Genomic DNA, 13956 nt, shown 5'->3' with positions numbered 1-13956 from the left:
AAAAAGGATTTATGCCGATGGCAATGACCAGATGACGTAATCATAAACAGCATGCGCTCGTACGGTATCTATGCAGTCGATGCGCCAAGCCAGCTGAGTGGGTCTTTTTATTTTTTTCGCGCGAAAGTTTATGTGGTGAACTGTGTTGGTAAAGATGAAGATGTCAGTCAATGAAATTTGCTATATTTCTTGTGTCTAACCAACCCTGTATGGATCGAACTGACGATTCCCGAGTGCGACAAATGTCCTGAAGTCTGCTCCTATTAGCTAGGTATCTAGAAATTTCAACTTGAGTGTCAAGTGAAGACTTTGCCAGTTGCAGACGAGGGAATTCTCGCTTCACGATTTTCCTGGTGTGTGGAGATACGTCGGAATGCCGACCCACCACACCCGACATGATGCTTCGGCCGGAATGCAGGTTGGTGCAGATAATTGCCTAATAATATATGTCTAAGCGTGTATACCTTTCCTTTCGTTGCATGCTTGGTTAATCCGACGGCACGAAATTATAGACATTTCGAAATTAACTTGAATATTATTTGGTCGTTGTATGTCTTAGTATTCCCTGTCAGTTTGTGCCTTTTTGTCGCGCTCGCCGACTGTATAATAAATTATGATCTAGCGACATTGGTACATGGTGGACAGTTAGTCATAACTCGTAACATTTTGTCCTTTTTCTTTTTATCCATGATTACATTGGCTCACCATCCGAGTTTATTTATATATTTTTGATAGGGCAATATGTAATGTACACACACACACACACACACACACACACACACACACACACACACACACACACACACACACACACACACACACACACACACACACACACACCTTGACCTTTGACCTTTTGACCTTTTGACGCCCATCGCCGGAGGCGATGATAGCAATGCTACGGCAGAAGCCATAGCAACTTGTGCTGGGATTGCACCATTCAACAGCTTCACACACACACACACACACACACACACACACACACACACACACACACACACACACACACACACACACACACACACACACACACACACACATACATACATACATACACACACCACCCACACACACCACCACACACACAGTGACACACACACCACACGCACACACGCACACACCATCACATTACGACAAATTCAAGGCAATGCCGGCGAAGCTCTATAATTTTCTTGTGCCGCGTGCTAGGAGCATAATGGCATTGTCCGATAATAGCACTTGGTGTAAATGGGTTCCCATATTTGTGAAGTACATGTATTATTCGGTTGCTGGCTATCAATTGTGCTGTGAGCATGGCAGAGTGAGGTCTTCCAGCTTTGTTGGTGTTTGCTCTATCTTGTGTTTACGCTCTGCAGAAAGGATCATATGTAGTGCCTTCTCAGCATTACATTACATCCATTGCGTAGCAGCAATGTGCCATCCTTCCGCGACTTAAGTGGAATGACGTGCAAGTGGTGCTCCAGGGTCAACTTCAATTTGCCGAGCACGTATGCCGCTGGCTTGGGGTCAGCAGCTGGGTGCAAAGTCTCTGTATACAAATCGTGCACTGTCGTCAACAATATGGCATCCTTGTCCAGCAATTCCCGTCCTGTAGCGGCAATGACTATAATATTGGGGAAATCACTCTCTGCACCTTCCGTGCTGTACTGAGAGATGATGCTTCGCAATTGGTGGTCTGTGCTTGGTGCATTGTCGGCAGGGAGCATGTCAATTTGCTTTTGGTAGCAGCGTCTACAAAGTCGACTCTCGTCTGAAATCCTGACATGGTGCATGCTACGCAACACATGCTCTGCAAGCTGAAAGTTTGGTGACTTCCACCTGTGTTCTGGTGTGAGTCTCGACTTACACCAAGCACATGTTGCATGGCCCACACACTGCTGGTAATGGGGTTGGGCACAGAAGCGGTTCGCACTGTTCTTTCAGACTGTGCACGCGCAGTTTGTCTGCAGGACAGTGTACGGATGCCGCTCCGCTGCAATCATGTACACTGCATGTGCTTTGGCTGACTGGTGGCTTATTTTCTTTCGCTGCTGTGCATACTTGGCGTCGTAGTGCTTTGACGCACTTGCAATAAATGCATTGGCCCGACGTGATGGATGTGCATGTGTGTAGCTTTTGCCAATTTTGCCAATCTGACAGCATTAAGTCATGTGTAAATCGCTTGTCAGATGGCACTTTGGAGCAAATGCTTCATTCTGGGCCACATGGTCGTCAAGTATGTATGCTTGTGCCAGTTGTGGCATTGCTGGGTCTTCCTGCCGCTGACATCTGTGCACACATGCATGGAAAATATACGTAAAAACACTAGTTAGAAATCACGTCACCAGAGGCATGCCCTTTTTTCGGCCAGAACATAACTTCCGCTCCAATGTCACAAAGACTTACTCTTTCGATACGTCCAGCATAGAAGCAGCGAAATGCCTGGTTAATTCGGTGGCACGAAATTATAGGTCGGGCGACGAAATTTCGACGAAAAAAGGAAAAGAGACAAACCGACGTGTAGCGACACCAAACTACAGAATTTCGTCATTCTTGAAGAACTCATAACAGAAAAAGGTGAAAGGCGACTACTGAATCCTCGAGTGTGACGAATAACTCCGAGAAAGCGTGAAACTGGCCAGCACGTACATACATGAAAACGATCGTATGTTGAGAATGCCTTGAGAAAAGTGCCCAAAAAGGGTGCATCTGAAAAATAGAACTCTGCGTTCCGACGTGATTTTTCAAATCTGGCGCATCGACTGTATGAGTATGACTATGACTGTGAGCAAGAGTACATAAACTACGTACTCTTGCTGTGAGCAAGAGTTCATAACCCCATGGGGGTTATGAACTATGGGGGTTATGAACTCTTGCTATGAGTATGACCAAGAGTAGATAAACAAGAGTGTGCAACTCCGGATGGATTGGCCCACGGCGGAATTTTTTGTTGACGTAATCTTTTCGACGACGCACGCGCTGCGAGCCTTTTGGAGAGTTTTCCCTCGTGCACTTGGCTGGGCTTTACACTACAAGGTCGGTGCCCAGCACGTGCTCTCACACTGCTCTGCGGCAAAGCCGCGTTTCTCTGAAAAAAGGTGACGTAAACAAAAAATTCCGCCGTGGGCGCGGGGTATCTGCAGATTGTGCAGGAGAGATCCGGAGTTGCACACTCTTGTTTATCTACTCTTGGTATGACCAAGAGTAGATAAACAAGAGTGTGCAACTCCGGATCTCTCCTGCACAATCTGCAGATACCCCGCGCCCACGGCGGAATTTTTTGTTTACGTCACCTTTTTTCAGAGAAACGCGGCTTTGCCGCAGAGCAGTGTGAGAGCACGTGCTGGGCACCGACCTTGTATACATGTAGTGTAAAGCCCAGCCAAGTGCACGAGGGAAAACTCTCCAAAAGGCTCGCAGCGCGTGCGTCGTCGAAAAGATTACGTCAACAAAAAATTCCGCCGTGGGCCAATCCATCCGGAGTTGCACACTCTTGTTTATCTACTCTTGGTATGACCAAGAGTCCATAACCCAAGAGTATGCAACTGTGATCTCTTTTCTATGGGCCAGATGCGCGGCGCGCTGCCTTCATTACATCATTCAGCTGCAGTCCGCGCACTGCGGAAAATCAAACACCGCACTTTCCCTCCAGTTTGAAATGAACTTTCGTACGGAACTGGAGTTCACGCGCCAGAATTCAGAGATTGTGTAGGTACTGGAACGAATCGAGCAAAAACGGATGGGCTCGTGCGAGAAATTGAGAGTTTGAATGGATGCTTTCAGAGCGTGATGAAGGCAAGTTACGTAATGAAGGCAGCGCGCCACGCATGCAGGCATAATCACAGTTGCATACTCTTGGGTTATGGACTCTTGGTATGACCAAGAGTAGATAAACAAGAGTGTGCAACTCCGGATCTCTCCTGCACAATCTGCAGATACCCCCGCCCACGGCGGAATTTTTTGTTGACGTCACCTTTTTTCAGAGAAACGCGGACTTTGCCGCAGAGCAGTGTGAGAGCACGTGCTGGGCACCGACCTTGTAGTGTAAAGCCCTGCCAAGTGCATGCACGAGGGAAACCTCTCCAAAACTGCAAAAGGCTCGCATGCAGCGCGTGCGTCGTCGAAAAGATTACGTCAACAAAAAATTCCGCCGAGGGCCAACCCATCCGCGAGTTGCACACTCTTGTTTATCTACTCTTGGTATGACTATGATGAGTATGAGTATGACCAAGAGTACATAACCCCGGGGGGTTATGTACTCTTGGTATGACCAAGAGTAGATAAACAAGAGTGTGCAACTCGCGGATGGGTTGGCCCACGGCGGAATTTTTTGTTGACGTAATCTTTTCGACGACGCACGCGCTGCGAGCCTTTTGGAGAGTTTTCCCTCGTGCACTTGACCTATCTGCACCGCACAGCGTGAATATTGCACACATAGTGCTATTTGTGTTCCGATATCGTTAAGCCAGGATACATGTACTAGTATCCTTATACATGTACCTGGTCACTCGATAGGCGATGCCGACTGTACTAATCTTATCCATATTACCCGACAGGCTATAGCACACTGCGTCAGATCACTATGCAACAAAACAAGAGCTTTGCCCGGAGCGAATATACACTGAAGCAAAGTAGGTTTCAACGGTACAGCACTAGTCACGATGAGGGGAGTTACGAGGATGGTTAGGCCGTGACACATAGATGATGATTGTTCATGATTCATGCACAGTGGAAAATTACCACCAATGGCGATGATATTGCTTTCACAACAATGACATCAGTAGGAGCAGTGACACAACCTTACTGCTCCAAGTAGGCTTTACAAGCGAGTGAAGGGAGAGCAGACTGGTCTAATAGCAGACCGGGTCTAAGCAAGGAAGTAATCGGCATCAGAGGTGAGCTTGCACATCAGAAAACAGATGATGATCACCAAACACAGAGAAGTTGGCTATGTGTATGTTTGTGTCACTGTATGTGCATGTGTGTGTGTGTTTGTGTGTATGTGCGCACATCTGTGTGTGAGAGAGAGGCAGACAGACAGATAGCATATGGTGGGAGGGATCAAGGTCTGACCTCAGAGTTAAATGCTGACGGTGTGGAATAGCAACGGTGCGAAATCGGGCAGGGTGGTTAATGGCCCACACTGGAGCCGAGTAGGAGCGCCAGTGGTTGAGGGCTAGCACAGGAGTAGCAGCAGCTCCAGCCTAGGAAGATCAGCTTCTGGATGAAAATCTCCCGGACACAGTAGGTACCAAGCATCACTAGCAGATTGCCGGCAGGGGTGCACGGCGAGCACCCGTACATCCCTCAAGCCACCAGAGCCGCAGTACTTGGAGACGATCCCGCCAACAATGCTGAGAAGGCACTGGAGCCATACAGGAACTTATGATCGAGCATGACCACAGACTTGAAATACAGGGTCCGGCGTTGAATATTGAGACAGCGACGTCTCCTCCACAGAACACCATTCAGCCCCACCATTGCATTATTTTCGCTTTTTCATGATTTTACAATTGTGTTAGAGCACACAGCACTCGATGCAACATTTACCAGTGACTAAATAACTCCGCGTCTCCGACCATAACTGCAGCGTTCCCGTGAGCCTGTTGGATTTCCGTCAGCCTGTTGAGATTGTTATGGAACTTCAGTCACGCAGGCATGCACGCCAACTCGACCAACAGGCAGTACGAAAGTAACTAGTTGTTATTCAGGGAAGAACATTTCAGAGAGAGAGAGAGAGAGAGAGAGAAAACAAGTTGAGAGCAAAACGACAACATAAGAACTACTAATGAACTCATGGCAAAGAGTTCCCAAAAGGCAACTGGGTACAGCCAACTCAGATGCATATGGATTATCGGGCTAGAGCGATACTGAGTGCGGTGGTACGACTTCTACGCACAGCACGCAAGACTCGCAACAACGCACTATACCGGAACTAACGATAGCATGATAAGACTGAAAGCGTGCATACAGAAAACAATGCAAAACAAAGGAAACGCATCCATGCATCGTGTGCAGCAGACCACGATGATTGATGAAAGGGCAAACTGTCATACTGGGTGAAACACTACCCATGTAGGCTTACAGCATGATCAATGAATAGTGAAGCAATAGACAGATAGATAGGTTCAGTTATATATACATTACACCTCTCCCCTTGATGACATTAGTCACGGAACCGCTGAGGAGGACGGATTGCAGCCCGGCGACGAAGTCCGTAGGCTTGGTCAAGCTGCGGATCCATGTCGATTTGGATGATAGCAGGGATGTCATCACGATCATCAGCAGAGTCAACATCTGCATCTGCGGCAACGGGGTGAGGGTCGAGCTTGATCAGGTCGACATTCACTACTTTCTCAGCATTGCGACCACGTACAGGTTCACACCGTCGAATCACCACAGTCGAGGGGGACAGAACACGAATGACTTGCCAACCAGGTTCATACATCGGTAGACGCTTCTGGTGACGGTCAGGACGGCGGAGAAGAACGTGATCACCAGTGTGATAGACAGGCACAGTCTCCTCTTGGATGCGATCAGCGTCGGATAACTCGGATTCCACGAGGTCGCGCAGTCGAGCACACCGAGCAGGGTGATCCCGAGACCAGTTGCTGCCATCATCCACAGTCCGATCTGGATCAGCGATCAACTGGTGGGGTGTCCAACCACAGATGGCTTCCATCGGCGAAATCTTGGTTGCGGAATGAGGTCGGTTACGATAGAAGTACAGCAGTGTGTTCAGATCAGCATTCCAGTCAGACGATTCGGATAGGACCTTCCTCATCAGAGGCAGCAGTGTCCTGTTGAATCGTTCAACACAGCCCTGCGATTGGGGATGGCGTACTGCTCCAGTTTGGATGGTGACTCCAAACATAGCAAACACAGAGCGGACGATAGCGTTGATGAACTCAGTGCCATTGTCGAGACGGACCATATCAGGGGGCCCCCAGCGAGTGCAAATCTGCACGAATGCATCAGCCACGGATTGCGCATCGTGACGGCGTAGCGGAGCCACTTCCACCCATTTCGAGAACATGTCGATGCAGACCAGAACGGAATGGAACTCACCAGATTTACTTGCGCCAAGTTCCAGGGTGTCCAGCTGGATGACACTCCAGGGTCGGTCCGGCAGTACAGTGCGAGTCGGAGGAGGAATCTGACCACGGCGAGGGTTAGCACAGCAGCACTGCGCACAGCAGCTTACGATTTCTTGGCAGCGTTCAGCCATTCTCGGAAAATAGCAGTGTCGGCGGAGAGTGCGATACATGGACTCCCATGCGCCATGCCCAGTGTTGTTGTGCGCCCTGTCCAGTAGCTCATCAGTCAGTGATTCGGGAACCACCGGCACTTCAGCGATGTCACCATCGGGCAATTTCACGCTTCGGCGAAGCAGGCCAGCCTTCACGACCAGCTGAGCAGCAACTCTCCGGTAGCATGCAGCCGACACAGGAAGCCCATTGGATACCTCGTGAATGGCAGCCAGAATCGGTCCATCATTCTGCTGCGCTGCGCGGATAGTGGCAACAGCCATGGGCGGGGCCACGGCGGGGTTAGTGGTATCACCAGCGACAGCACACATCTCAGACTTGGCACGGCAGAGCTTCAACCATGGAGTGGGTACTCTTGTCAGCCGATCAGCCAAGTTGCGTTCAGAGGGCACCCATTCGACCACGACAGACAGGCCGGTGAGGCGGACAAGCTCGTCAATAGCTTGCAAGCGGCGTTGGACGAGCACATCATACAGACCGCTGGTCTTGACACGGCGGATGTCATGCAGCAGGTTATACAGCCAACCATGCACGGTCTTGGAGTCGGTCAGGAGGCGCACACTTGTGAGGCCGTAGGCGGTAGCACGCTGAAGGCCACTCATCACCGAATCAAGTTCGGCGACATTGATGTGTGTACGATCATCCTTCGGACGCAGCCAGCACGCATCCTCGATAACATCTGCACCGCATTGCACCACAATTCCGGTGGCAATGTTGGATGCGTCGCACCATACTGACCATTGTGCGGCAGGTGGAGCGGACCAGGCACCGTGTACCGGATCTTCTCCTTCAACGCGACCAGACAGCTCTTGGCAGAGGCTTACTACTTCTGGTGGTACCTTGGCGTCCCAGCCTCCAGGAGTGAGCGAGTCAGCCAATCTCTTCAGGTAGCTAGTGTATGGCCTGAGCCAGGAGCACACAGGATTGTGGCCAAGCAGGCGACCACACCAGCGGAACACATCACGCTTCGTTGGGCTCGCTGGGCAGCAGAGGTCGACATCTGTGCGTCGTCGCCACTGCAGGACGTCGTTCGAGCTGTGAAGCTGGAGACCAAGGACGCGGGCTGATCGCAAGCATTCAGCAGGTTTGGTGGGTAGGCCAAACTTCACCATCTCGTCTTCCACCGTTGTGACGAGATCATCAGGCACGAACAAGTCGTCAACATAGCTGTCTACAGTAGGGTAGGGGCCAGTGACGTACTGTACGATCAGGCTCATCAGCTTTGGCGCAATCCCAAGGCCGAAGCCCATGCGCATCATGACGTACGGCTTGCCCTTGTAAATGACGGTCTGGAACCTCGCCAGCGACGGATCAAGACGGACCTGCAGGTACGCCTTCCGTATATCCAGGATGTGGAAATTGTCACCAGCCTGTCGCCAGCTGCGTAGCTTCTCACCGCACACAGGGGTGTTGCACCCAGGGTGGTTGCGGATGAGCTGGTTCAGCCCACGGTAGTCCAGTACAGGGCGAACCGGTGTTGAGGCCTTGTGCTCTTGGCACTTCGCAATCAACGGGAGGATGGCGCCCGGTGGTCCGTGAACATCCGCATCGTGTGGTACCAGCCAGCCTTGCTGGATCCAGGCATCTACTTCAGCATTGAACTGCAGCTCCTGATCGGCGGTGAGTTTGGCGCGGGGATATTCGCCAATCCCTGACCCAATTGGTTCAGCAGGTGGCATGTTGTCCCTCCAGTGCCACTTCATGCTCCAGTAGCCGGCGGCTGCATTCCAGTGCACCTCGCCATCATCAACACTTAGTGTGACATCGTCACCAGAGTGGTTGACCGTGACGTGGCGGGACAGCTTGGAGGTGCGAGCAGTACTGTCAGCAGGCTTAGGTGGCACATCAGTGGCAGCACTAACAGCAGCAGACACAGCGGCACAGCCAAATGAGACGGACGACAGACAGCCGTCAGCGTATTGCAGGTGCATACCTCCAGCGCGGGTCACTACATCGTTGCCGACGACCATGTCGGTGTTCAGGACACTCAAGTCTGGGACAACCAGCACAGATACGGCAGTCAGTAGGTCCAAGTGCACAGGTCCGTCGAGTCGACGGAGGTTCAGCAGGACGCTACCCAGTATCTTCAGCGATTCACCGTTGAGGGCGAGCATGTTGTCCGGACACTGTTCCATGTAACGCAGGCCATTGCACTTCTGGAGTGCGGCACGGCTGATGAGAGAGCGCGTGCACCCAGTGTCCACCACAGAACTCAGGCGAGTCCACTCGTCGTGTTGTTTGCGGCAGGCATCGACGTACACTCGGATGAGGGAAGACGATGATGTAGTCAGGGCCAAACAGCAATCGGTTTTTCCTCCTGGCTGGTCAGAAACACCAGCAGACGCAGTGCCCCGTGTTCTCCTGGTCGGGCAGTTTCTCCGGATGTGGCCTAGCTCGTGACAATGATGGCAACGAACTCGGCTGCTCTTCGAGGAAGATGGGCCTGCTGACGAGCTCTGCGTGGAGGGTTCCCAGTTCCCAGCGCGGCAGGTCTTCTTGACATGCCCTGTTTTCCCGCACGTGTAACAATACAAAGACTTCGCTGGTTCGGTGGCAGCAGCGCCAATGGCATGCGATGATGCAGCGCTTTCACGGTTGCCTCCTTTTTCCTGTCCGCCTCCGCCATGGACATGAAGACTTTGAACGCCTGGCCATCTAGGACCAGGGGCAGGTGCTGCATCCGTTTTTCCTCCGTGTCCCACTTTTGAATATCCGCCAGGACACGGAACTTCGACCAAAACGTCTCCAGGTCATCTCCTTTTCCGCGGAACGTCCGCAGGAATCCATCGAGTTTCAGCGACATTATTTCCAAATCAAGGCCCACCACCAAGCGACAACACAGTCGCACCAGGTATCAGCGGGTTTCGGTACCAGATGTTATGGAACTTCAGTCACGCAGGCATGCACGCCAACTCGACCAACAGGCAGTACGAAAGTAACTAGTTGTTATTCAGGGAAGAACATTTCAGAGAGAGAGAGAGAGAGAAAACAAGTTGAGAGCAAAACGACAACATAAGAACTACTAATGAACTCATGGCAAAGAGTTCCCAAAAGGCAACTGGGTACAGCCAACTCAGATGCATTATGGATTATCGGGCTAGAGCGATACTGAGTGCGGTGGTACGACTTCTACGCACAGCACGCAAGACTCGCAACAACGCACTATACCGGAACTAACGATAGCATGATAAGACTGAAAGCGTGCATACAGAAAACAATGCAAAACAAAGGAAACGCATCCATGCATCGTGTGCAGCAGACCACGATGATTGATGAAAGGGCAAACTGTCATACTGGGTGAAACACTACCCATGTAGGCTTACAGCATGATCAATGAATAGTGAAGCAATAGACAGATAGATAGGTTCAGTTATATATACATTACAAGATTATCTTCATCTCGTCACATGTGAGCCTGTGTGTTTCATCCGTATCGTGGCACAATTACACAGACACGATTTCCAACTCAGGTCGGTTCCGTTGCTCGAAGGGTTGGCGGTAAGAATTACTACGCCGTCTGTGGCTGCATGGGAACTTGGCGCCCCCGTCGTCTTTCTCCATAAATCCTGATCGTCACGCGAACAATAGCCACTATTGCCTAAAAACTACGACACAACAGTATCAAGCTCGCCCCAGCAGAAGGACACGAATGACGAGCGCTAAGACGGAGAAAGAGAGACAGGGTTAGCGAGAGCTGACTAGTGCAGGTACGCTGTCATCTCCTGAGGTGGTGGGCGAAGCAGCGAAGTGAAACGAAGGAAGATAGAACTTATTAGAAGGCATACGGAGGCACCAAAACCTATTGCCTGTCACATACTAAGTGCCATTTAGGGTTGACAGCTGTCAGCTGACAGCCTCAAAAATTTGAAAATCTGCTCAAAAAACTCTCGATCAGAACTCTGCGCACTCTCAAATGGAGCGCACAGTAAAAAACTCGGCGACGAAGAACGCTTCGTATCGACGCCCTGGACTGAATTCGGCACGTCCAACAAACGGAATAGTGTTCTCTGATAATTATATTCTCTACGTGCTGGGTATGGTCGCGTTTAGTTGGAAGCTCAGTGCATCACCACTTTCGATTTTGAGACTTGGCCGATGGACTAAAAGTGGCGAAGGACTAAAGGGACCGTCACTTAATTTTTGCCGACTACCCGCCAAAAAAATCTTTTCGTTTCACGTGTCAGACACGTCCGCGAGCGCGTGCGACTCGCGGGCGCCCGCGCCCGCGCTACCTTACACGTCAGGCAATCTGTTCACGCCACATGGCTGGATAGCGCGTACATGCAAACATGATTGAAGACTTGCAAAATCAATTTTTTCCAAGTCCAGGCGCTAGGCCTAGGCAGTACTAATGCCTAATGCCCAGGCAGCTGACTTTATTTTCGGAGAAACACTACTCATTGTAGTAAAAAATAACAATGAATAGCGATATCATCTAGGAAGGATCGCTACCCTAACGCGAAGGAAAGGCCTTGCGCGGCTGCTCTACGAAGTGTTGAAGAAAGACTCAGGCCTTGGAGAGCGAACGCGAACGCGAATTTCGTCTTGCTAATCCTCCGTAATGAATCGGATGATGCTGTTCTTCGTGGCGAGCGGTTGAGCGTTTCTGGGCTCTGATATTGGAGGAATTTCTTGGAGGAATTTCTTCGAGTTTTCGACTTTTCCAGTGCACTAGGGCATACTGCGCCTACGAACGGAGTTGTTCGGGGAGTTTACTCTCCCATAGCATGAAGGACTTGCTGGAGGTCTTGGAATCTCGTTGTTTCCCTCGATATTTCTTTTTACGGAATCACTTTCCCTCTCGAAGCACCATGGAGTTGTGACTCTGCATTCGGATTCAGCCCATACCGTGTAATGGTCACAGGTGCCACGGCGGTGTCCAGACCGTACACGCGTGATGGAAGACGATGTCGATATCCAATCTGTATGGGCGCAGGAAGCGTCAAGACGTGAAGCAGACGCGCTGCGCAGCCGTGTACGCCAGCGGGAGCGAGCGAGGGGCCACAGCGGACAGGTGGGGTGCTGTCGCTGCGCTGCAAACGGTGACCTGTGCAGAGACTGTAGATGCTGCGGCCTCAAGCAGCCCTGTACAAACTGCAGGCCAATGATGGATGGGAAATGTCGCAATCCGCATCCACCTCGAGCTGATGATAGAGGTCTTGTGCCGATGGCGGCGCACTCCAATGCCAATGGACCAAGCGACTGTACCACAGTGGTTCATGGTTCCTTGGGAGGTGCTGACTCCAGCTTGGCACAGCGGCGGGGTATTCCTGCTTGCCCAGTGCCGGTTCTACCTGGACATGAACCAGTGTCGGGTGATCTCATTCTCTCTTCTGCTGGCCGGCTGGATAGGAGCCTCGATGCACGGTCTTTACCTGTAGCTGACAATGGTGAAATGGACAATACTAGAAATGACAAACAAATTGAACCCTTTAAAACCGGAGCTGATACCAACTTACCTGATGGACAGGAAGCGGTTGATCCGCATTCCGCTGTCGACACTTTTGCTCCGGTATGCTCGCCGGGCGTGTATGACACCGGGTCCTTGCCTGGGGGACCTGTGCGTGGTAATTCGGTACCAGCCACAAGTGACTTACACTCTGCTTCCCGGGAGACCAGGGGGCACACGTCCGGGGATGCTGTTGAAGTGAATACCGCTATGTCGACCTTGCGTGTGCAGGGCTCAGCTGATGTCCGGACCGGCTTGGATCTGCCCCAGCCGGAACCCATAGCTAGCTCCGACCCGTCGTTCAGGCTTGGTGATTTGTCTGCAGCGGAGACAGCTGGAGCCATAGAGGCTGCATATAACAAATGTGTTCACTTTCGCCCGAATGCTTTCTCTGTGCCGTCTGGAAATATTGGAAGACGATTTATCACTACCTTGACATCGTTTTATTCCTGCTTCGGAGATGGGGGATCGTATGAAATGATCGCACTCAAGATTGCAGCCGTCTACCAGATGCTAATGCTGCAGAAGCCGGACTGTGACAATAATAAATATGGTAAAATACTTGAGCGCCGCATGGACCAGTGGTCGAAGGGAGATTTTGCAGAGCTGCAACGGGAAGCGGACACCATACAGACCTCTCTTCTATCGTCCAAGAACAAACATAAACGTGATTCAGTGGGTCCGTCGGTTGACCCTGCTAGACGTTTTGCAGATTATGTCACCGCGGGCAAAGTGGGCAAGGCGCTCCGTGGCTTGACAAGCGGTGATGATGGAGGCGTGCATCAGTTGGACGACGAGATTGACGGACGCACTGTCCGGGATATCCTGAAAGACAAACATCCACCCGCAGAGCCGATGAGCGAGGACGCCGTTATTGGTGGTGATCCACCTGCTCCACCTCATCCGATCTATTTCAGCAGCCTTGGACGTCAGTCGATTAAGAGTGCAGCGCTCGGTACGCAGGGTGCTGCGGGGCCGAGTGGTGTTGACGCCGAGAACTGGAGGCATTTTTGCGCTAGTTTCTCTGACGCCTCCCAGGGCCTTTGCGATGCACTAGCATCGTGTGCAAGGCGTTTAGCCTCCACGTACGTGCACCCAGCATCTTTGTCGGCTTTCACTGCGTGCAGATTGATAGCGTTGGACAAGCAACCCGGTGTCCGGCCGATTGGAATAGGTGAGGTCGCTCGACGCATTATAAGCAAGGCCATCCTCTCCGTCGTAGGCCAAGCCGTTCAGGAGGCGGTTGGGTGTATACAGCTA

The 13956-nt window shown here is 51.3% G+C and overlaps 1 protein-coding gene and 1 long non-coding RNA gene across 2 annotated transcripts; one reads left to right on the top strand and one right to left on the bottom strand.

Moving 5' to 3' along the window:
* The first annotated feature begins 83 nt into the window (after positions 1-83).
* Positions 84-2088, top strand: LOC135807118 (uncharacterized). Its single transcript, XR_010551473.1, has 2 exons — positions 84-418; positions 1356-2088. It is a non-coding gene; the product is annotated as an uncharacterized LOC135807118 (long non-coding RNA).
* Positions 2089-6145: 4057 nt separating this feature from the next.
* On the bottom strand, positions 6146-9382 carry LOC135807572 (uncharacterized). Its single transcript, XM_065321244.1, has one exon. It carries the CDS (start codon positions 9380-9382, stop codon positions 6146-6148), a length of 3237 nt encoding a protein of 1078 aa, XP_065177316.1.
* Positions 9383-13956: the final 4574 nt, after the last annotated feature.

The sequence above is a fragment of the Sycon ciliatum genome, chromosome 1 (assembly GCF_964019385.1).
Source record: "Sycon ciliatum chromosome 1, ocSycCili1.1, whole genome shotgun sequence".
Classification (NCBI taxonomy): Eukaryota; Metazoa; Porifera; class Calcarea; order Leucosolenida; family Sycettidae; genus Sycon; species Sycon ciliatum.
Note: the sequence above shows the minus strand (reverse complement) of the source record. Positions and strands in the feature narration are given on the sequence as shown.